Source organism: Excalfactoria chinensis, chromosome 8 (genome assembly GCF_039878825.1).
Source record: "Excalfactoria chinensis isolate bCotChi1 chromosome 8, bCotChi1.hap2, whole genome shotgun sequence".
NCBI lineage: Eukaryota > Metazoa > Chordata > Aves > Galliformes > Phasianidae > Excalfactoria > Excalfactoria chinensis.
The window spans coordinates 26,386,069-26,410,828 of NC_092832.1; the positions used below are offsets into that span (position 1 = coordinate 26,386,069).

General features: G+C 43.5%; 1 protein-coding gene across 1 annotated transcript in view; it reads left to right on the forward strand.

Moving 5' to 3' along the window:
* Positions 1 to 24,760, forward strand: part of CACHD1 (cache domain containing 1) — an 82,443-nt gene that overhangs the window by 24,892 nt on the left and 32,791 nt on the right. The window contains exons 2-4 of the mRNA XM_072343499.1: positions 3,360 to 3,422; positions 12,985 to 13,133; positions 21,945 to 22,051. Of these exons, the coding sequence (XP_072199600.1) occupies positions 3,360 to 3,422; positions 12,985 to 13,133; positions 21,945 to 22,051 (319 nt within the window). The remainder of the gene's footprint in view (positions 1 to 3,359; positions 3,423 to 12,984; positions 13,134 to 21,944; positions 22,052 to 24,760) is intronic.

The following is a 24,760-nucleotide window of genomic DNA, read 5'->3' on the forward strand; positions in this document are numbered from 1 at the left end:
AGGGAACTGAGGGAACAAGTCAATTACTACTTTGCTTTTCATGCTAAGCTCTGTTTGGAGACATCTCCCAAATGCAAAACTCACTGCTTCTAGCCTCAAACTGGAGTCCTGTTTCAGTGCACCACTGAGCCAGACCTGAGCTACCCTTATCTCAGAGGCTCGTAGGAAACCTGACCGCCCTTTGGAAGGAGACCCTGAGTGTGGATGTGCTCCCATTCATCACTGTCAGATGCACCTGTGGAAGGCATCGTAACAGCAGCATCCCAAATCTTCCCCTCCCAAGGGGTCCCCACACAGATCCTGCCCTTGGAACCTCTCGTTGTGCTCTGATTTATCTCGCTTATCAAATCCATGTCCTGCTGTTAAAAGCTGTAAGTGAGGCAGCTGGTGGCACTGAGAAGCACTTGGTTACAGTCAAAGTCATTAAAGTTGATATGCAGATGCCACAGAGGAATATTTTCAGGGAAGTTGTAAGTAATTTGAACCAGACAGGTAATTAAAGATCTTAGGGAAGCAAGAGTCTCTAATGTGTTGAAATGTGCATTTGTAAGACAAAACCCAGTTTTCTCAGGACTCCATCCAGGCTGTGGTCAACCTCAGCAGCTGATGGGAACGCATCATGCAGCACTCCTGATTTCTGCACGTCCTGGTGCTTCTGATCTGGAGCTGTTGCTGGTCACAGGGAGTCCTGCAGCAGTCCCTGCAGATAGCATGGCTGATTTTTCCCTCGGGTTCTGTCTGTAACTGGGACATGAGTGCTGCATTGAATGCAGAAAGAAGAGGATGAAGAGCAGCTCCAGCAGCAATGTGAAAGCAGCAGGCATTGCAGTGAGCCAGCAGATGAGCTCCCTCTGAGCATCTCAGACATTGAAGTGATGTGGAAAAAAACTTTCACTGACTTTCCAATGTTGTAAATTAAGCAGGGCCAAATCTGGAATGACGTGCTGTGTCTAAAGCTTTCTTTCAGAACTTAGTATGGAAAATGCAAATGATTTCAAACTAACGTAGGTTTTGAAGAAGCTTTCAGTTTTGTTTGCTTCTTAGCAACGTATTTGGAGACTTATGCTTTGTGGTGGGAACAGCTGGAGTGAGTGTGGCAGAGCTGGTTTGCCATGCTGGCCAAGCTGGGGTGGCACGGAGGTGTCACAAAATGATGGTTTGACACCATTTTGCAATTTAACTCAGAGTTTGGAGTGGAAAACCAAAGTTGCTTTGTTTTTATGTGCTGTTTCTTAAAGTGAAAAGAGTTCACAGAAATCTGCTCAAGGAATCTGATCCATTGAAGTGGTTGAAGTACAGTGTTTGCCCGTGCAGATGTGTTGTGGCACACGTGGAAATGCAGCATGACTGTGAAACGACTGTTACCAAATCTTTAAAATCACTGCTGAGGACCTGAAGGGGGCTGAAAAGCTTAATTAAACCAAGAGCAGACCTTGTGTAGGGAGAAACTGGAGAACACAAGGGTTAGTTCCAGAGGAGAGGAGATAACCTGGGGAGGGAGCACTTTGTGTGGGATCAGGGGAGAGACTGGAGTGCTTCTGTCCTCTGCCATGAGAACAAAGCTGGTGGCTTTTAAGGATGTCAGGTGTATAGGAACGTGAAAATTGGAATGGGATGGTGTTGGTTGTGGGTCCATTGCCAAGCACATGTGGCTGGTCCCAGCAGAGCAAGTAGAGCTTCGCCTGCAACCATGTGCAGGGCAGACTCCATTGTACAGCAGAGGGTGGGAGGGCTGAGTACAGCTGCTAATGCACTGTGCCAGATGCTGCAAGCAGCCTGCTTTGGGGCTGCTTCTGCTATGGTGGGGCTGATTTACTCTCAAAGATCTTTTAACTTCACCTACAGGTTGTTACTTAGCATTGTTCTTGTAATGCTTTGAAGTAAGTCCTGAGCAGCTCCACACAGCAGCTCCCAAACCCCAATGCTGTATCAGTGTGGTGTCCCAGAGCTATGGGGCCATCCCGCTGTCCTGGGGCACAGCCTTTCTCTCACTGTGACCCAGCCCTCCCCTGAGCTGTTAGGGCCTCTATGATGATGGGGCAGTTGGGGCCACCATGAGGCTTCTCCACAGTCTCCTCTTCTCTGGGCTGAACAAACCAAAAGACCTCAGCTCCTCCTTACATGTGTTGCCCTCCAGAGCCTTCCCCATGCTCCTAGTCCTGCTTTGGGTCAGCTCCGTGCTGAGGACAGAAAGCCCCATTGGCGGTAACTGACAGACTGCTTCCTCCTCACCCCTTTTGATGTCTGCAGACTAAATGCTGTGCGGAGAGAAAAATTCAATTCATCTGAAACATTTTGCATCAAAATGACATGCTTTAATGTATTTTCTTCTGATGTTTAAATTATCTTTTCATCTCACGAGGAGGAAAAAAAACACAACACAAAAACATGTCCATAGTTACAGTGCCCAAGCAGTACTTAAAACAGAGCTCTGGAAGAAAAGGAAGTCTCAGTATACAGGCAGCTTTCAACAGTAGATGCCTTTCCTACCCTCCCACCCCCCGCTTTGCTCTTTGAGACTTGTAAAGCGAGGAGATTTATTGCTGCCCTTCCACATGCAGGTTCGGAATTAAGAGCTGAAATTTCTGAAATTCCTGCAGCCCTCAGGAGGGAGAGGGATAAGGGAAAGCGCTGATGGTAAATGCAGCACAGCACAGCAGAGGGTTCTGCAGGCTGTCTCTGCCAGCTGTGGTTGTGTGCGGCCTTGCTGGGAGGAAATCAGCTAAACCTGCAGCAAGAAAACACTTGGAGTCGCTGACTGATGATTACGCTGTGTGTGGAGGCAATTTAGGCTTCTTTAGTAATTGCAGTTATTGGTAGCCGTTCGGAGAGCTAATTCTTGGCTGTTTCACCACCAGCACATCAAGGAGGGGCTCAGTGCAGCCTTTACAATTCGCTGTCTCTGTGAGATCTGGCTGTACCTGCAGATCTTCCTGCTGGGGCGTCTGACTTGGTGCGGATAAAGGTGGAATCGATTCTGCCAGCAAAATCCCAGCTCACTTGCAGGCTGGTACAGGAAAATCCCTTTGATTTCTTTTAACATTTTGTTTATTCCCCTTTTATTCTAGTATATGGTTCTAAATACCCCCACCTTAGTAAGTTAACAAATGCAACAAGAGTCAAGAAACAACTATTATGTTTTTGCCTTCAAACATAAGAACAGACGCTACAGAAGTGAACAGATCCAGAAGCAGATATAGATGAACTTGATATCCCGTAGGCAGACCTCACTTTAGAGGTTTCTGGGTGAAGTGGTCCGTTTCTGACACATTTCCTCACACATGTGCCTTTTGAAACTGCTTTAACGTGACTTTTGAGACAAAATGTCTCTTACACATCCTTTCTGCTTTTTCTTGCAGAGGATATTCAACTCCTTCATGTACACGGAGAAAATATCAAATGGAGAAAGCGAAGTTCAGCAGGTAAGTCCGACCTCCTGCCTGCCTGCTGCTGCTCACTGGCATGCTGATGAAAGCACTGGTTTGTTTTGCAAAGGCAGAGTTCGCAATTACAGTTCTATCTGGATTTATTGTGGTCATTTTTCTAACCTATTGCACATAGGATAATAAACAATAGTGTGTAAATGGAAGTGCATTGTGTGAGCTGGCTGTGTATTTGACTGTTTTCTGTCGTCTTGAAAAGGCTTTCCATCTGCTTTGTGTGGGTCCTTCCCCTAGAAACAAAGGAGCAAAGGCAGAGCTGGGGCCCTCGTGTAGCATCTCACATTAATTGACTCTTTTTCATGTTGGAAGGCTCTCTATTAAAATTGCCTTCATTCAAGCTGAAAACACTAATATTGTTTGTAAATGTGGAAATGGTATCAATTGCTGTGTGTAAATATGGGAGAACTACGGCCTCACGCGTAACAATTGTGGTTTAGGGGTTTGGTTTTTTGTGGTTGTTTTATGATCCTCGTATGAAATCAGATTTGAAAAAGTGGGGAAAATGCTCCTCAATTTAATACTGAGCTGATATATCCTTTGAGATGTGATCTGTTCCCACTTTAATGCAAATATGCATTTGGAAGAATAATTGTGGATGAATGTAAAGGCGGATCCGATAGATGTAATTTTCATTAAGGTGCCAGCTCTGTGTTCTCACAGTTGCACCTTCATGCAGAATGCAGTGAGCTCTGGTAGCGGTGACAGGCACTGCCTGGGGGCTGCAACAAAGAACCGGCTTTTCCTTCCCGTTTAAGCACAGACCCATTTGTGCAACCTTCTGCGAGTAACCTGACCTTCCTACCCCCCTATCAAACCAGTTTTAATGCTCCGTACAAACAAAAGTGCCTCAGAGCAGAGTTTTCCCTGGGGAAAAGGGAATTGCTCTCTTGCAGCGAGGGGAGTCTGGTGTGCGCGTGAGCTGCTCTTGTGCGTTTCCAAGAGAGTATCATGTGTGCACGTGTGCATTAAAAAGAGACATCCAGCAGCAGCGAATTTATGCTTGCTGTAGAGTAGTAAAATCTATCAGACTTTTTTTTTTCCCAAGGAAAGATAAAGCAGAAGTGGATCAAATGGGATTTTGAATGCATGGGCAATGCGTTTAAGCTTTGGGTGAGTTTGAGCTGGGGAGCAGAGCTCAGATCCTCTTCTCTTTCAGAACAAACATGGTGGCTTTTGATAGGATTATGACCCACGTGGGAACTGAGATAATCTGCCAAACATGGAGTAGTGCAAGGAAAGTTCCAGCAATGCTGGGCTTCTGCTAGACAAAACCCAAGTGTTTGGTGCAAAAATGTTATCCCGTACTGCGATAATGCTGTCAGATAACTTTGAGAATGGAAGATCCTCTGATTAATGATGCGGGATTTAAGTTAGACTGTGGGATTGACATCAGACATATTTTAACATGAATCTCTTGTGCGGGTTATCAGAAGAATGGTAAGGTTTGTGTTTAAAAAAGGTTGATTGCACTTCACCTTTGGTGCTGCTTCGGTCTGTCCATGTCAGATTTTTGTTTGGTGAGATACAGATGTGTGTGGGAAACAACAGAAGAAACAAGAGTGAAGCATTAATTCTAGTAAATTACCCTAATTCTGGTATGAACAATTGCTTGACCCTGCGGATAATGGTGTCTCAACCCCTTCAACAGATGCTGTGCCTTGCGGGAGTTTTTCCTAGTGGCAGTCAGTCAGGGGCAGTTATGGGAGTCCATCTTGTAAATGCAGTTTCACTGTAGAAGTGGAACTAAATAAAAGACTAGACGAGCTGTTTCCACCCCAGACTGAGTGGAAGGTACACAGTTTTTGAGTGCCTGAATTTGAATCCTGTGTGAGAAGTTTGCTGCTTTGAAAAAGCACGGCTCTATTGCTTCTGCCAGTAGCTGCTGCACGTAGAGCCCATGTTGGGTGCATGCAAGCAGGGAGGCTTCAGGCAGCAGAGAGGAGCTGTGCTGAGTGGGTGTCAGAGCCCAGGCACTGCAGTGAGGTTCCCTGCACAGGTGTGCATGCTCCTGCAGAGCAAGAACCGTCGCACAGCTATAGAAATGTGCCTGAAAGCATCGGCGCAGAAGGGCTCGCTGGCTTTGATTCAGCAATAGGGTTTTCACAAGTATTTCTGGGTGGTCTGCACACCACAAAAGGGCCATGTGGGCTAGATTATATGTATCAGATGGCTCTTTAGAGCCAAAAGCGTTTTTTGGGAAACCAAGAAACCGAATTAAAACTTCTTTGAAGTCTTGACTATAGATTCTCCGCTTAGAGAAAGATACCGCTTGTTTCCCGGTCACAGATGTACTCATTCGCTTTGAGGAGATGGAAATAACTGTCCAAACACTGAAGGTAGTGTGATGAATTCTGAGCTGTCAGAGGAGAAAAACGAGGCCCCAGTGAAGCGTAATTATTGCAGTTAAAAGCTCAACAGTGAAGTGGATAGCAAAATAATTGAGCACTTCTGTTTCATTAATAACCAGGTCTTCTAGCCCTAATGAATCACAAGCAATGTAGCTGGAGGTTTATGAGTAAGAGTTGTACATCGAATGGGATCATCTTGAGCAAATGCAAACAAATGTAAGCAAATTTAAATCCCCCGTTGCTCATTCCTGCTTTTGTCATTCATTAACGTTTTCTTAGCAACTGATACCCAAAGGCAGTTAATTACAGTTTTATGTCAACTGGGATTTCTTTTTTCTGGCAGACCACTGCGTTGTTGTGTGGATTGGCTTTTTATATACCAAACTGTGTAAATTATGACCTTTGGTTTGTTGGGAAAAGGGAACAACTGCAGCTGTTGCCCTTTTGGGCTGGATAGTTTAATACGCTTGGTTCCCTTCGTGCCACACAAGGAGTGGTTTACCTTTGGATGTTAAGCTGCTTACGCCTTAGGAGTGCTATCCTAAGTAACAGAGTGTTTTTCACTTTGAATAGTGAAATACTTTAATAAATACTTTAATAAAATTTGGATGACAATAGCCAAGAAGAGCTGGAACACCTTTCCTGTGGGTTCTTTTGATATTGGGGAGCTGATAGAATAAGCAAATCTTAGTGGTGTGAACCACTGATTATAAGAGGTGGAAAATGGTTAGTTTTAGTCAAGAGAATCTCATTGATGAGCCATTTTCAGCAAAGTTGGTGTCTGCTCAGCTTCATGTGAGACATCTGGGCTTTGTGGTATGGAGATCTTGGAGCTGGAATCCAAGGGATGGCGATGCAGCCATCTGTCTTGTAGTTATCCCGATGTAAAGCTGGATTACTGACATCCCTTTGCATTGAGTTTGTGAGCAAGGCTAAAATACGTCTAGGTTTAAAACCAACGTAGGAAATGCTGCGTGTTCAGTTTGTTGCATTTTGAGGCTTACTCCTGGTGCTGTATTTCCTTGTTCTCTCTGCTCCTAATGGCACGGCACAGCTCAAATAGCGGCAGCCCTGTCCCAAGGCCTGCAGTGAGGGGTTGTGCAGCTCCCCAGCAACATCCCTGCAGAAGAGACAAATTTGAGGTCATGTCTCTGCTTCTGTAAAGTTTATCCCTGGTAATTGCTTCAGCTGAGGTAGCCAGCTGTAAATACAGGTATATCAGTTGAAAATCACCTTGCTGGAATGTTCTTGAGTATAGGCACTTGGATTTGAAGGCTGAGAAGGACAGGGGACAAAGGGAAGGATTTTAATAAATGTGTAAGCAGTGAGATGTGTCTTTTGTCATTAGGTTTTACCTTGTTTAATGGAATCTACTCTCCATACAACTCTTATGATTAAGAGCTAGAAAACTGTCATCTTCTTTCCTGCCAGCTCCTCCAGAGCATAACTGTCAGCTATAAAAATATCTGGAGAATTGATGTTGTGTGAAGCTGTTAGGAGCTAGTCAGTAATTACAGGCAGTTAGTTAGGAGGTTCAGGAACAGAGTTCTAGGGCACAAATATTCACATGTATACGTTTGTTTCGAATAGAAACAGGTTACCAGGAGTTTTTGTTTGATTGTTTGTTTGTTTTTCATGAATCATTTATCTAAAAAAAAAACTTAACAAATGTATCTCTGAAAGCTGAAATCATCAATGGCTTGAGGTTGGGTGGAGTGGATTATGTCTGCCACAAAAATCTACTCAGGAGAAACACAAAGCATTCTTCTTAGAACAGCAGAGTCCATTCATAAATCAGAAATGAAGCTTATATCTTAGAGCCATAAAAGCCAAATCAAATCATTAAAAAACTTAGATAGGAAATGAAACTTTTAATCAGAAGTTGGGGATCTGCCATTGCCCTGCATTGATCTGGTATCCGAAGGGACAAAAATATTTCAGGTATTGATTTTGCTGTCATACTTGAGCAAATTCTGAGAAAGATGTTTGCAATAATCAGAAATTGTGCACAGGTGGGATACAGCTGCTGAGGTTTTTTCACATGGGTAGGACTGGTTCTCAAGGGTGTTTTCACACAAAAGGTGGTGACGCACTGGAACAGGTTGCCCAAGGAGGCTGTGGATGCCCCATCCCTGCAGGCATTCAAGGCCAGGCTGGATGTGGTTCTGGGCAGCCTGGGCTGCTGGTTGGTGGCCCTGCACACAGCAGGGGGTTGGAACTGGATGAGCATTGGGGGTCCTTTTCAACCCAGGCCATTGTGTGATTGTACAGTGTTTGAGGTGATAACTCTTGTGGTGCCCTCTGTTAAAAAAATTAGCATCTATAGAGAACATCAGCATTCCAGCTGAGAGCCAGACATCCTTTCCATTCTTTTAGGTTCCATTTCTTACTTTATCAACACTTTTGAGAAAAGAAGGAGCAGGTTTTGTCACCAATAGTTGGTGAGACTGCTGGGGACTCCTCCTGTGCTTCTACTCTGAGGCTGGGGAAGCGTTGTATCACTGTTAATGAGCCAAGGAGCAATTAAAATACAGCCACAGCAATCTGCTGACCTTTTAGCAAGAGGCTTGTCTGCTATCACTCAAGGTGTGGCCCTTGATGACAGGCATAGCTCAAATTGCCTAAGGAAATCAGTGTGTGAGAAATGAAGGTTTTAGTGTTAGGCATGACATCTCCCTGGCTGTGAGGCACAGCGCGGTCTGAGGATGTGAATTTGAGATCAATTAATTGTGAGGCTTCTGATAGAAGGTAATATGTACAGTGTTCGATGTATTTCCCGAATGACATATGGGAACTGTGGCCCTTTAGCTTTTGCTGTTTACCAGATTTGAAATCTCTTTCCTTTGGTGGATCTTGGGGAGCCTTGCCAAAATTGCTGCACAATCACAGAACAGCCTGGACTGCAAAGGCCCACAGTGCTCATCCAGTTCCAACCCCCTGCTGTGTGCAGAGTCACCAACCAGCAGCCCAGGCTGCCCAGAGCCACATCCAGCCTGGCCTTGAATGCCTGCAGGGATGGGGCATCCACAGCCTCCTTGGGCAACCTGTTCCAGCGCGTCACCAGCCTCTGGGGGAAAAACTTCCTCCTAAGATCCAACCTAAACCTCCCCTGTCTCAGTTTCAAACCATTCCCCCTTGTCCTATCACTGCCCACCCTCATAAACAGCTGTTCCTCTCTTCAAGTACTGGAGGGCCGCAATGAGGTCTCCCTGGAGCTTTCTGTTCTCCAAGCTAAACAAGCTCAGTTCCCTCAAGCTTTCCTCATAGGAGAGGTGCTCCAGCCCTCTGACCATCTTAGTGGGCCCTCACTTCAGATGAGTGCTGCTCCTCTTGAAGGAATACTTGGGAAAGCAGTTCTGCGTCCCATTGGAATGATCAACACCATATTTCCATCCTCGAGAGCAGGAGGAATGGTTTGAATCTGTTGATACAAAGGTATGTGACTCTAAGGATCCTTATAACAAGACCCTGCTCTGAGGCTGTGCAGAAGCAGCAGCTTCTTTGAGAGCCAAGCAGGTTGGCTGTACCTGTGTTAAAAACCCACCAGAATCAACATCTGTGGATCTGCAGCACCATGAAGCCGTGACACAGCAGAGGAGAGCACGAGGGATGCGTTTCGTCCCACATTCTGCTGGTTCACAAAAGGAGCTTAAAATAAAAATACCAACTGAATTGTTCAGTGTGTAAGTAGCTGCAAGTCCGCTCTGCCATCCGTGCCTGCCAGCCTGCTTGATTCATATTTTATATACAGTCCTGGTAACATAAAAAATGTCTCTGCTTTTAAGCTGCAGCCAGAAATAAAACCTAACCTTGGAGCTCCGCTTTCCTCGGTGCTCTCTGAAAAAGGGACACTTCACAGCAGCAGAGCTTTGAGGGGAGCAGAGCTCTAACAAAGCCTGAGGGAGCGATGCAAATGAGCCAAACATCTCTGGGAAAATTAGGGAAACTCACTGATGTTGTGATGAAAGGTTGTCAGCGGAGATGGTGACAACTGAAGTGCTTTACCCATGGGTGCTGCTGTAATAGGAACAGGTGTTACCGTCCAACCTGTCTGCAAACTGAAAAGTGCTGGCTGCCCGCCAGCTGCCAAAAAGAAGGGAAAACAGAGCTAATGGCTGCATTGTTTGGGGTGAGCCCTGCGTTCCTGTTATTCGGTGCCTTGAAATCAGAGAGAAAACATTGAAATCTGAAAAAGAAACAGACAATGAGCACTGAGCAACCTGGATTTTTATTTTTTTCCCCTTTGTTTTTAAAATGAAGAACGCTTTGAGAATTCACTTGATGGTAATAGCATTTGATGTCAGTCTCAAGGTATTCAAATCTATTTTAGTCTGCATTAGAATGGGTGACTTAGAGCATTTCTGTGGGAGGAAGAGATAACCCACCCGTGGGTACCTCTGGGATGCGAGCCTCTGTCACCTTCGATGTGCTTGATTTCCATTGTACCTTCTAAAATATCCTACATACCTCTGTTGGGATGAAGTCGTGTTTATATGCTCTGTTGTTCTGTAATTTATTCTGTGTTTTGTTTCTGTATCTTTGAGTTTTTGCCATAAATGGGGCGGGTTGCACATCCATCAGTATGCAGTTCAGCTCTGGGCAGCTTAGAAGAGGCAGAATGTGTGCTGGAAAAAATAGTGAGTGAGTTTTGGATGGAAGATTGTATCATTGTTATCTAGAATAAGAAGGTGATTGAAGGCTGCAGCTTTTATTCTGACAGGCTCTAGCAGTGCAGTGCATCCCTTCACAAACTGAGTAATGCTCCAAGCTGCTGATGTGGGAATGCACAGGAGGCGGAGATGAGGAGCTGGGAAGTGTGTTGTTTTTTGCTGCCACTTTAATCAGCAAGAACTGGAATGACTGCTCCCTGTCCTGCCTTTAGGACAGCGTGTGCTCCAGTGGAGCTCAACCATGGGAGAAAAATGAAGTTAGTTTTGTTTGTCTTCATCCACATCGTATATCTCAATTTGAAGAATTAAAGCCAGGTTTTGGGTTCTTCTTAACTGTTTGGCTGGTTGATGTGTTGTCCTTTGAGTCTTAATACGGTCCATGCTTTGTGACCAATCCTCAATGAAAGAATTCCTTTTGGATCACGTTGCTGTTGTTGGCTGGTTTTGAGTCAGCTGTTCTTTATGTGCTCTGGTTGCTGGAAGGTTATTTTCTCACTGTTGGAGTGTGGCATTTTTCAGGGCACTCAGATGAGCCCGGTTCCATCCTGCCATCCTCGCCTGTGTGTGGTGTGGGCAGCCTGGGTTCCCTCACTGATGAAATGTGTGTGGCTGAAGTGCTGGGGCCCATTCAATAAACATGACACACTGACTCTGAGCCATTGAAAGGTTTTAGCTGGGAGGTGCAGCTCAGGCACTAAGCTCTTTAGTGGCTCCTCTGCCAGCAGATTGCTCCTATCAGTAGGCTGAACTCAGGGCGTGGGTGCTCTCTTTGTTCCACCTGAATGTGAAAACTCATCAGTACCTGAATCTCACTTTGTGCAGCATTTACTTATCAGGGAAAAGTAGCAATCCCAAGTGAGAGCCCTTGTGTTCTGATGCTCCATGGTGGTTTCGTTCTGCTGCTGAAGTTCTTGCGGTCGCTTTTTCAGCAAACTCTTTCTCATTTGGTGGTTAAAATGGAGAAACCAAGAAAGTGTGTTAAAGAAACGGAGAAAATGAAATATTTCCAAGTATTCAGCATTGCAGTATGCTATGGTTGGTGAATGCTCAAGAGGTATGTTGGTATGAGAAGTGCACTGGGTGCACCAGAGTGAACTGTGTGTATGCCTGATGTAGTTCACTTAGCCCTCACTTTGAATGAAAGACAAGGAGCAATAGCCCTAGTAAACATTCCTTGCAAAACCCAGTGCTCCCTGGTGACCATGTTTACTCTCACATCTGATCAAATAGCAGCCGCAGATACTTCCCTTCTAATTTCCCCCTGCACAGTCATTAGGCAAGTGTGCTGTGAACACCAGCAAGCCCTTACCCGACAGCAGAGCAGCTTCCACAGCCCTGCTATTGAAGAGAAGTGCTCAAATCAGTTAATTCTAAAGTTAGGGATTAGCTATTTCTAAAGACGGAGTGCCCCATCCCTGGAGGTGTTCAAGGCCAGGTTGGATGGGGCCCTGGGCAGCCTGGTCTGGTATTAGATATAAAAGCTGGTGGCCCTGCTTGCAGCAGAGGGGTTGGAGCTTCATGATCCTTGAGATCCATTCGAGCCCAAGCTGTTCTATGATAAAGTTAGAATTTGTTTTTTGTCATTCCTTATTTATTTATTGCAAATTAGTTTTTCTCTATTCTCTTATTTTTATTATATAGTATTAATTACAGATTTTTAAAATTATTTTATTTTATTTTATTTTTTTGTCTGAAGTTAAAGAGCTGCGGCTTATGGTGAGCTGCTAACTGAGTATAGAAAATCACCTTGAAGGTGCTCAGCTCCAGCCATGGAAAGCAGCAGGAGCTGCTAGGATAGATGCAAGAACTGGGAGGGTTTGTTTGCCCAAACTGCACTGAAGAGAACTATGTGAAAGGAATTGTGGAATACATCTGCACAGATCCTCCTGCCCAAGGAGACTGTTGGTCAAGAGAAAATGTTCATGGCTTTCTTTGGGGATGTCTGGATCCTGAGCTTGTTCTCCTAAATACATTTGGTGCACTGACAGTGCCATTAGCTGGTTGCTCCTGAAACAGTGCAATATTTAACTATGTTTTCATAGAAGGATAACTTTTGGGGTGAAGTTTCCTGTAAGGTTACTATTGGGGCTGTTCTTAGGCTCCCGTTTGTGGTCTTTAGGTTGTCTTTGGGCCATCTCCTCTTCATCAGGCCTCAAAGAGCATCATGCTGGAGAGCTCCAGCAGTGAGCACAGTGGGATGGGTAGAGCCAGATCAAGGCTCTACTCCTTAAAGAGCAGAAGGAAATTTCACTCTTTGTGCATGCGGAGAGCAGTGTTCAAGTACCCACTGCTGGATGGTAAATGTATTTTGTTGTGTGTACTGTTTTCTGTGGCCAATACTACAAATTACATGACTTGGCAGTGCCTCAAGCCGACAAAACAGGGAGTACAATGACAAGGCAGACAACTATTAGCTTTTAACATGTGTAGGTTTTCCTTTCCATTCAAGTTTGTTATTAAGGAACGTAGTATTACAAAGAAACTGGGTGAATGTTCATTTTACTCCTTCTTGCTTTTTTTCAGTTGGCAAAAAAAATCCGTGAGAAGTTTAATCGTTACTTGGACGTTGTGAATCGTAACAAGCAAGTAGTAGAAGCATCATACACTGCTCACCTCACATCGCCACTGACTGCAATCCAGGACTGCTGCACTATTCCACCATCTATGATGGAGTAAGTATTACATTCTGAAGTTACTGATGTTGTCATTTAACCTGCGAAGAAAAAAAGAGGGAGGTATTTGTTTTGCAAAAATAGTGTGTATTTCTCTTCCACTCTTGATAGCTGAGGAAAGCAGGAAGGCAGTACTCCGGACATGCTCCTTAGGCTGTCCCCTCTGTGTGCGTTTCAATGAGGAGCTATTAACAAGGTCTGAACTCTGCTTAAACAACAAAAAAAAAAGGTTGTTCAAATTTTAACTGAATGAAATAGACTTTTATACAGAATGAGTCTGTGTGCGGGGTACCTGTTTTGCACTGAGACGCTGCTTAGCCTGGGTAACTCTTCTGAAGCTGGTCATGAGACTTTTCCTTTGAAGTTCAGAAGCCAAGATCATGAGTTGGTCAGCCCATCACATGCTAGAGGTATTGCATTACAGCTTAGTCAAGTTGATTTGCTGCTGTTTGATACACAGAGATGTACAGAAACTAAGTACATTGCTTGGAAACCAAGTTGGTTCATTTTCAATTTGTTTTGCTTAGAAATGCAAGAGTTTTGATAATCCAGGCAGTTGGTTGTCTTTAATCATCTTATATTATGTTCCATGTTTACAGGAACTCCTTTGTGTTTCCTAATTGTAGGTGTGACAGAAGGTCTGATTCTTCCAATAACGGTGTAATTATTTCTTTTAAACAATCAACATTTTAAATGCTTCACTTCCATATGTGCTTGAAAAGAACAAGAGTCACATTCCCATCATTTGTTATACACAGCAAACTTTGATTACAGAATAAATTTTCATTGTTTATTCTCACTCTGATTTAAAAACATTTTAGAGAAGAAGGTAATTTGGGTAATAAATATTAAAAAGATCTGTAATTTGGCTTTATAAGATAGCTTGGCTCTTAGAGTCAGCATTCTTTCATCTTTCCTGAAGCGTGGCATTAACCTTTGTTTGTGCACAGTTTTAAGATGCTCAGTGCATTCAAATATACTGTGTGAACCTGTGCCTGAAGAGAAAGGCTTCTTCAGCTTTTGTTTATTTTGATTGGCTCAAAAGGAAGAAACCTGGATAGAGTTTAGCATAAGGTGGCTCCAAAGAAACCTGTACCTCTCTGTTTGGTTGTGGCTGTGGGGTAGGTCTGGTGGTCTCAGTGCAGTTCCTACTGGACAGAGTGGCCACATAGAATGCTAGTGCTAAATGGCCAGGCTCCTGGCAGAAAGGTCAGGGATGAATTGAGGATGAACACCTTTCAGCTGCCTGGTGTCTCTGTGCAGGGCTGGCCATCAGCAGTAACACTTGAAAGCAAGGGGTGAGGAAAAGGAGGAATGAGGAAATTTATAATCCTCTTGTCAGGATTGCATAATTTTTAATAAAAAATGATCTGTGCTCTTAGCCTGGAAACTTTCATGAATTTCTTTTCACATTGTCCGTCAAAATGATTTATCCTCAGAAGTTTCTTTTCTTATGGTGGACTGGCATGAGAATCCATCAACTAAAGCAATACAAAAAATGAACAGGAGGCCACAGCTTGCAAAGTATAGACATGGCTTTTCTATTGGCAGGGTCCCTCATCTGGGCTCTATAACACTATTTTCATTATTTAGTTACTTGGCTTGATTAAAGGTGGAGTTGTTCATGTGGAAGGGGGTGGTTGTTCATCTGTCAGTTTGCTTTTCTCACTGTCTTGTATGCCCATGTGAGTGGTTGAAAGGCTTCTCTTCCAATTCAGTCACTGAGATACCAAAATGCAAGATGCTGTTTTGTGAAAGGATGTGATCTCACTAAAAACTCTGGCACCTTGTTTCTGTCCATCTGGAATAACCTGAACGCTTTGAGAGGAGTGGAAAAACCCCTCAAATGTCCTTCATGTTATTTGATTGCATGTTACTACCCATTAAAATAAGACTTATCTGCTTATTGTTCTGTTGGTAAGCTGTGCCCAAGGTTATTAGAGTGCTATAATTTAAAGTGGTTTTCTCTACATTTTTCTTCTCCAAATATCTTTGTTTGTTTGAAAGTTCTATTGCTACGCAATTTTGTTAGTCTGTATGAAGTGGAGATAATGAAATATTCCCTAGAGAACTAAAGCAAATGAAGTTACCAAGCCACCAGAAAAAGAACTCAAAATAATCTTATTTGTTGTTAGCATTAACAAAATTATCCTTGTGGCCTTGTGTGTGCTTGTATTCGTCTTGAAAATCTGAGCTCTGGCTTACAAGACAGCTTGCTGTGTTGCTTGAGATAAACTGTGAGGATAGAGGATACCACACTCTGTGACTGTAAATAAATGATATGAAACAGAACCAACAAAGCACAAGCTGGAACATAAAACGAACTTGGCGCTTAAAGTGCTTGTTCAGTGGAGCAGTGAGATATGATAAGGAAAACATTTATTTTATTGCCATTATGTGATGTTGGCTTCTGTGATGAAGAGCCCCAGTGGGTAGGTTTCCATGCAGCTGCGTTTCAGCCCATGGTGAGACACATGCTGCTCTGAATCAGAGTGAGCAAGCAGGCTGACTGGGCTGCTTTTGGTTGCCATACTGTACCCAACATACAGCATCCAAACTGGTGTCTGTACCATCAGTCATGCACTTGTCCTCTCCACCAAGGTGGGTTTGTGCAGTGGCACTGACTTGCTATGGAAAATAGTGAGAATTAATAAACTAAATATGGTAGATCTACTTGATGTGGCAGTGCAGCTGGTGGCTGTTGAGCCGTTCTGTAAGTGATGCTTCCATAGGTCTTAATTCAGCAAACATTTAACCACATGTTGACGCTCTTCTGGTTTACCAAAGCATGTCCCCCCATCTCCTTTCCCCCTGAGACCAGAGGTGGGTTCCACTGCTGGCGTCTGTGAAAGATGGTTGCAGGTCTCCTGGGGATGCACACTGCTATGCAGATAATGCTTTACTGCTAACGTATGTGTTTTGAGGCAGCTGGAAATCTGGTTTTGTTCCTCACTTCACAATACTGATAAGTGCCCAAGGAATGTGTTTTATCTAAACTTACGAAAGGAGATGGAATGGAGAAACATTTGTTGGCGGGGCTGTGTTACGCACCCATAGCAGAGCTGACTGACTAAGTGAATTTACAAACCTATGTTTGAAAATCATTTACTCCCAGACTACGGTGCCGCCTTCAGAAGTGGTCTGGATTTTCCTTTTTTAAACAGATGGTTAAATATTTGCTAATGCAGTTTTATCGCAGCTCCTTCAGTGTTTATCTTTCCTCTCTGAGCAGTCAAGTGAGAGATAACGGGGATCCATTCAGTTGCTGCAATATCTTAAGAGCTGCACTTTCAAAGCAGAAGTGGGTGGGCCATGCTGAAGGAAATTTAAGATGCGTTTCCTCTTCTTATGGAGTGTCTGCAGTAATGAGTGTGGGTTTCTAGGAAATGCAGGCTTGTACATGGGGCAAATTGTGGCACCTTGTTTTGTTCAGGAACTGCAGCAGGAAATGGTTTAAGAAATGGCTAAAAACGCTTTACATGCAAATATGCTTGGATTTTTGCAAGCAGGACTTGAAGTAATTAGAACAACTTCTGTGCCTTGCCCTAAGAAACTGGTGAGCGGAGTCATCAACCTTGTTAATGGAACTGATTATACAAGAGCTGTTTGCCCAACATCCTATTTGAGTTTGTGGTTCCTACTGTGTCTGAGGATTTTAGCACATAGAACACGAGTGAGGATCTTCTACTATAAGGAAGATGTGCTTAGCTGAGAATCTAAAACAGAATGCCAGATTTTCACTGAGCTTCCATCATTCCATTTGTGCACTAAAATTGTCCTGAAATTGGTATGGATGGAACAGGACAGAACAAAATGAGGTTCAGAACAATGAGAGCCCCTCGGTCACTGCTCAGACGTCATTTCTGTGCACTGCTCCCTTATTTGTCCCCAGACTGAAACTGTACAAAAGAGGCTGATTTACACTGCAAATTCAGGCCAAACAAAATCCAATTGGAGCTCACTTGAACGCTGTTTTGATGTGAGATTCAAAGCTCCTGCAAATTTATTTTATCTTCTGCATTTGCTGATCTCCTGCTTGTAAATCCTGTTGAAGGAGAATAAAAATGAGTGCAGCCTGATGGGAATTAAATGTCTGAAGTTCAAAGCAGTTTGTACATCAGAGCAAACGTCAATCAAGTGAACATCTTGCAAGCCAGGCAGGGAGTGCGTTTCTCCATGGGGAAGAGATCAAAGTGGGAGTCGCTGCTCTGTTTGCTCCCTCGGGATGCAGTTTCGATCGGTTGTTCATTAAAGTGAATCCAGAAGGAAGGGATTTTTAAGGAGAGGAGGGTGGGGGAAACAGGGCTGGTCTTGAAACTGAATTTCAGCCAATGTTTTGGGGTTTTTATCCTCTTGTTTGAGTAAGTACAAAAACTAATTACATCTAAACATAGCGTTGTGGGTTCTTTTATTTATTTGTTTTCCTGGTGAGGATTTTGGAGGACGTCTGTTGAGTTGGCTGTGGCACTGTAAGCTTTGGAGCCAGATTCCAAAAGCGGCATCGGTCAGATGGCTCTGTTGCTCACTTTGCCCAATCTGTTCTTTTCTGCTGGCAGAAGTGAGAAATGCTGTTAAAAATGCAGCCTTCCTCATATGGAGAGCAATGGTCGCCCTCATACAGAGAGCAATGCTTGCCTGTAAACCCTGAAATACAAACCTGAAGTCACTTCTTCCAAAAGAAATGATGTGAAGGTGTGCACAACTGTAGAAAATGTGCCCTGCGTGTACATACACTGCATGGAACTTGTATGTAAACAGCAGGAAAGGTACAGCCAGGGAAAGCAGTGGTCACTGCAAACACCCATTGCAGTGCTGAGGCTTTGGGTTTAATTGTTGCTTTAATATTGATGATCACCAAACTGTTCAACAGCACATAACTGAAACAGCTGAGAGCAGCTGTAAGAAGCATGTGGGAAATTCTCTGCTGTGATTAAAATGAATGTGAATGTTGAAGCATCAGCTTGCCTCAGTGCTGCCTCTCCAGGTTCTGTTCTGGGCTTCCCGAGTGCCTGCACCTGTGCCAGGAGCTGCTCTCCTCTGGGTCTGTGTGCAGCAGATCTGGCTGTATTCAGCAGGATGCAAAACAAGGCATTCCAAGGTGAGCTGCACCCGGCTGCAGCCGGCAAGCAGATACCTGCTCAGCTCAGAGCGGGGGATGACAGCTCTGTCTGAGGGCTGGTGTTTAATTCATGGCCTTATAAAAAATTCCTCTTCTGCATGTTTTATTTATGCCACCTTCCCCTTAACTTTATTCTCCTTCTGCTACATGTATGCTGTAGTATGAGAAAGGAGGGCTTTCCTAGGCTGCAGGACTTCTCTGCTCTTTTCCCAGCTCTGCTACTGATCAGTTAGTCATCTGTCCCTTCCTTGTCCTAATGGGCAACAGAACACTCACCAACAAAAGCGGAGGGACTTCCCTGTGTCAATTCCTGCACTGAAGTGCTTTAGCATGCTTGAGCAAGAGGAGCAATGCAAACAGGCTGAGGCAGGGCAGCAAGAGGTGGCTGTGGCTTGAGGACGCTACTGTGGTCAGTTCTTCTGTTTTTGCCTTCCCAGAAGTGGGCCAGAAATGGACCTAATGGTCAACTGCTCAAAACCCTGTGCTAAGGTCTGCCACGATGAATTGATGTGAAATGCAGCTCGGCAGCTTTGAGAGTGTAAGGAGGCAATGGAGCAGAACAGTCAACATTTTAAACCCAGAGAGATGCAACCTCCCCATGGGTAACTCACAGCCAGTGGTGTGAGAGCTGCATAGCATGATGCAAGTGCTGTTCTGAGTGAGTGTGAGAGGTGATTTGGGATGTAATGTAAGAGCAGAGGAAAATTCCAGGTGATTTTGAATTAAAACTCGGCATTTATTGAGATGTGAATAATGTTAGTTGCTAATGATGTATCCTGCTGCTGTCGCTAATTGGTTTTGATGGGAGCACTGGGGCAATTAGCTAACATCCTGAAAAGTCATTATCTTTCCCCGAAAGTTTGTCCAGGGTTCTCCCTTGGAAATATTTCTCTAGCACTGAGATGTGTAATTTGCAATGTCTAGCTCGTTTTGCTCAAAGATGAACATGTACCATGTGAAGCCCATCCTTTACTAATTAATCTCAGTCCTAAGACTTGTTATCCAATAGAAGAATGAGCTCCATTTCTGCTTGCTGGGTAGGAGCAGATTGTGTTTGTGTGCATTGATGTGGCTGTTGAAGGACTGAGGTGTGGGAAATATTGCAGAGAGAGGAGAGAAAACCCATTTGTGTCCCACTGCTCCAGGACTCCCTCTGTACATTCTGTGCTGAAATAGAGAGAAAATAGCAAAAATGTTCACTCTGTGCATATTTGTATCTATGTGGTGATTTTCAATGCCAAGAAATGTATCTTTTCAGTATTTTGTATGTTAGAGCTATGTTTAAGCAGTCGCTATTCTTAGTAATACTTAAAGGGTTGCCTGTATGGAGTTTCAGAGGGGGTCATGAAGCGTTGGTCCCTCAGTAACTTTGTGCACTGACTCATTCATCACTTTTATGACTAATGCCATTACATTAAAATGTGTACAGTGTTAATGAATATTGATGAAAATGACTTAGCAGCTTGCCAGCTTAAGGAGACACTGTTTTCATTGTTGCTTCCATGCTACAATGGAGACACTATAACGGTAACAAATAGTAATCAATAATGATTAATTCTTTTTGCATATTCAAATATTAAATTTGATTAGGTTTTCTTTGAAAAGAGCCTCTGCTCTCTTGAGCTCGAGCCACATAATAAAACCGGGCTTCTTGTGACTCTGCAGCATCGCATTTAACCTGATGCAAAGGCCGAGGAAGTGTCTGTGGTTTTGTTGTGTGTTTGCATAAAGGACTGGTTATTTGTGAATCAGGAAATCATTCAGGAGTGCACTCCTGAGCTCTCAGGAAATGACTCCTCCACTTGAAGAGCACACTTCTGAACGTGGGGAAGGCTGTGCTGCACTCTGCTTGGAAGCTAAGCCTCTGCTTGAAGCGGCCCAGCCTTCAGTGTGGTTGTGCTGGCATGTGTGGTGTGGAGGATGCCAGCCTGCAATCTCTGTGAGCTCCTATGTCTGTTTCAGTAGTGACTGTTTGGTTTTGTGATACCAACATTTCTGCAAGTGCATTCACTTATATACAGGAGTGGTGATCTTAAGCCTACCAACAAATACTTTTCCTCAGTCTTCACAGATCTCCTCTAAGTCATACAAGGTTCTGCTGTGTCCCACATGTGAGTATCCCATAGCCAAGAGATGGGCTGACAGCAGGTCCTCTGTTTGGTTGTCCTGGGGCAGCTGCTTCATTCCTTTAGGAGGAAAGGGCTTTGAACAACAGGACTGAAAGAAAAGATACTGGAGTAGGAGGGATTTAGTCAGCTTTAAAAGACTTGCTTCCTGCAGTCAGAACATGACATTTCCTTGCAGTAACCAGTTCCATCTGTCTGTGGCCTCAGTTTTTGTTTCTGTTAATTGTTGTTTTAATGGGATGATTTAGAAGCACGTTGTTTTATTATCTGTTTGTGTCTAGGAAGCCCACGAAGTGCCCTACGAGGCCAGAATGAGGCGATCCACCTTGCTGTGTTTTACTGGGCTCCATACTTGATGCAGCTTTCTGAAATTCAATTTGTCAGTTACAGTTTTCAGCCTTAAGAATGGTGTTTGTTTCCTGTGTCAGCTTTCACCCAGTATTTTGGGCTTCTGCTGTGTTATAGTACACACACAGATGTTTGTAGATATGTTTATATACGCATGTGTACATGTGTATGGAAAAACATAACTGGTTAAGCATCTGTGTGCAGTTGACAGCAACTAAATTAAGAATGTTTAGTGTGTCTTCAGTGTGTATGTGCTTTGAGCTAAAGTGAAAGCATTAGGATGGCTCTGGGTGAGGGCTGTATGCACATATGTAAGTTATTGAGGTGCTGTTGGTATTTATCAAGTTGCTCGGGATCTTTTGATGTAGATATATTTTATCATTTGCTATTGTAGTCTTGACAGCATTGAACAAACTCCGACTCTGCCCAGTTTCTCCCCAGGACTTGCTTCTTAACAGCCAGCATTGCAGCAAGGATCCTCATTCAGAACATGATCTTCTGCAGGTCTTGCTTGCAGTTTCTTGTCATTGCTCAGAAGTAGATTGATGGTAGAAAAATCTTTTAGAGGAGGCAGGTAGTTTTTGAAGCCCCAGAATAATCACTGTAAGTCAAATGGCATCAAATGCTCAATGTCAGAAAGATATTAATGAGTAAATTTGGTCTATGTAAACTACCTTTAAGTCTTTGAGAGCTTCAGAAATGTTTATAGTTACTTAGAGCCCTTTAGTGTTACTACTCAAAAAATACACTTAGTGTTGCTCAGACTCCTAGATTTTTTTCCTAAGGACTCAAAGAAGAAATCCTTTTCTTCCAAGATACTTGGTATAGTATTTTAAAAGGTGAATGAGGAAATACTTACACTGGTGAAGGTTCAGCCACAAGAAGAGGCAGGTTCTGATGGCATGCCTAGATGCTGTGCATGTATCTCAAGCTGGAACCTCTACTAATCTAGATGAAATAGTTCAGTCTCTCATGATCATAGTTGCGAAGCAACACCTCAAGGAAAAAATGCAACCTACCGTGGTAGAGAGCAGATACAGTCCAACTGTGATGAGTTTTCAGTCCTCTGGTCTTGGGTTTCACACTTTTTTATGGGCCCTTAAAATACGTGTAATGTTGGAGTTTCTAAACTAGTAACTATTTCTCATTGAACCTTCATAATATTTATGTCCATAGCAAAAGCTGTGTATGTTTAATAGGTTGCTGTTGTCGTTTCAGATTCGATGGCAATTTTAACACCAACGTTTCCAGGACAATTAGCTGTGATCGACTGTCCACCACTGTCAACAGCAGAGCCTTCAATCCTGGACGTGATTTAAATTCTGGTAAGTAGTAGAGTTTGGGGTATTTTCCTTCTGTTATAGACTTTTTTCCACTGGGCTGTAACATTTCCTTGGCATAGGGAATTAGCACTGATTGCCATAGCAACAGGCTTTTATTTCTCCTTGAAACTGTCACAGTGCTCTTAATTTGAGATTTCATGATTGAAAGATGATACCTAAAGTAATGCCCTTAGCCTTAAGTACTTTATGAAAATGCCATGAAGATTCGATTCCAGCCTACCGTGGATAATTTTGTTGTGGTTTATGCACTTTTTTCTTCGTTTCTTCCTTCCAAGGTACTTTCCTTCCTAGGCATGTCTGCTTTGGCATCAGTGGTGTCAGCTCTTGATGAGGCCAAGCACAGAAGTTTCTCTGATCTTCTTAGCCCTGTTCAGCTAATGTGAGGTTGTGTTTGCAAAGACTGCAAAATATAGGGACATTCTGAAATGTTTCCTTTCTTTGTCAGAGCATTTCTGTCTTCACTGTCAACTCATTCATTGCCTTGACACACTTCAAGAGCAAGGAGTGTGCTTTAGAACCAAATCCATGTGATTTATCCCTGAGCAAAATTAAGCTTTTGTTTCTCCAGTGTGCCACAGTTTTATTTATTTTCCTTCATTTTTTACACGAGCGCCTTGCATTAATACCTGCCTTTCAGGTTCCTTGCTAGTGTTTTTGTCTAGCTGCTTTATCTTGCTTCTCAACTTTTTATGATGAATAGTGCTGTAAATTAGAGAACACTGTAGATTTGGATAGTAGATGTCATTTGGTTGTGTTGTGTTGGCTTTGGTTGTTTTTTATTTAGCAAAAAAAAAAAGCCAGCTCACATCAGCCCCCACAGGTTCCTTTCCATCCCATGCACTGTACAGCGCGTCTTTGCTGGGCAAACAAGTTGATTTCCTGGTATATGTCTCATCACCATCATTTCTGTGGTGCTTTCTATCCTGAAGTTATGCACGCTAGCTGCTTTCAAGTTAGCAGCTCTCAAGCCCAGCCTTTGGTGGGACCTTTTCTACTGCCAGAAGATGCCCTTGAGAGAAAAATGGAATGGAAAGACTGAAACGGAGTAGCAAGAGGTTTCTTTGAGGATTGGCAGCTGATGAGTACACATGTGGTGAAACCTGAGCTTTGCTGTAGGTGACTTGCAAGCGATGATTTCCCTCAGTCCTCTCCTCTAATGTTTTTAGAAGTACGTAGCTTTTGTCACCTCTCTCTCTTGAAACAACCTCTTCCTGGCTCATAGCACAGTTCTGTAGTACCATTTACCTTAGAGGATGCACACAGGAGAGGGCACTTTGTGCAGGAGCTGTTTCTGAGTGAAGCTATGTAAATGTGTTTGTTATTTCTAAACTAAAACTCACTTTGAAAGAGGATGAAGATCAAGCAACAAAAGGTCTGCCTGATTTTTCCTGCTCTCCTCTTCAGTATCCCCATGCAGCACGAGTGGGAATATCTATTGCAGTTTGAGTCCAGACTCTAGCTGAAGTGTTTTCCTGCACTGAGAGGCCTCCTAAGAGAGCTGCTGGTGCTTCAGGTTGTTTGGATCATGTATTTTTTCTCCTGCCTCACTTTGCTCATTCAGATTTTAGGCTGGCTGGGCAGCCCTCAGCTTCCCCCAGATTGAGCCATGCTGATTCTTCCACTGGACACATATACTGGGGGGGACCCCACAATGGTCAGACCTTCTAGGGAAAAGGTTTGAAAGTCCTCTGCTCCCCTAGCACCAAAATCAGGAGCTCCTGTGCTCTGCTCTCATTTGTCCACAGTTTCTGTAAGTAGGCTGGCCAGTCCATCTGCCAGCATGTCTTCCTGAATGGGCTGATCATTTCATTCTCAATATAAAACAATTCCCATGGGTATCTCCTTTTCCCTGCCTAAGTTTTGCCTACGAAATAATCTGTCCTATAAAAAGCTCTTGGTCAAACATAAATTTAAGCTCAGCTATGCTTGGCCTCAATCTCTGTTCTTTAAATGTTAATCTTGGCTGGCTCCATGCACAATGTAAGAAAGTGGGGTTGGAGTGGGGAACTTGTAGATGTTGGAAGGGAATGGAATCTGCACCGCAGGCTCCAGGCAAGCCACAAGACCCAAACCATGGAGAGCCCCTGGTGCAGAGAGCAGGCTGGGTTTCTAGGCAGAACCATTTGTTAAAACGGATAAGTATAGCTCAGAAAACTTTCAATAATCAACACATTTTTTTTGGTGCAATTTTTCTCTATTGGAATTGTATACCATAGGAAATATAACCATAGGGGAAGGGAGGAGGCGGAAAAAAATAGATGCATTTCTTGCAGCCCTTCAGATATCCTCCTTTTGTCACTTTTTTTCTTGAGTTTAGGTGGGGTTTTTGTTTTTGTTTTTCATTTGGTCTTGTTAGTCTTGGAAACAGCTTGTTTTATGTTGGCTTGAGTTTTCCATTTGGATTACTTTTTAGCCATTACTACAAAACAGATAGGGAGAGAGTTTTTATTCTTTAGATGGAATCACGGGCTCCAGCCAGTTAGATTAAGAGATCTGTCCTCACCGTATGAATGGCCCTTTACTTATTAAACAATACACTTGTACACTGCACCAGTGCTTTATGTTATCAGATTCCTCATTCTTTATCTTTTAGGATAAACAGAGAACCGGTAAATATTTCATGTTCTCGGCCTCCAAAATACACAAATGTCTGTTGCAAGTCAGGCAGCTTTATGGCAGAATGCTCTTCCC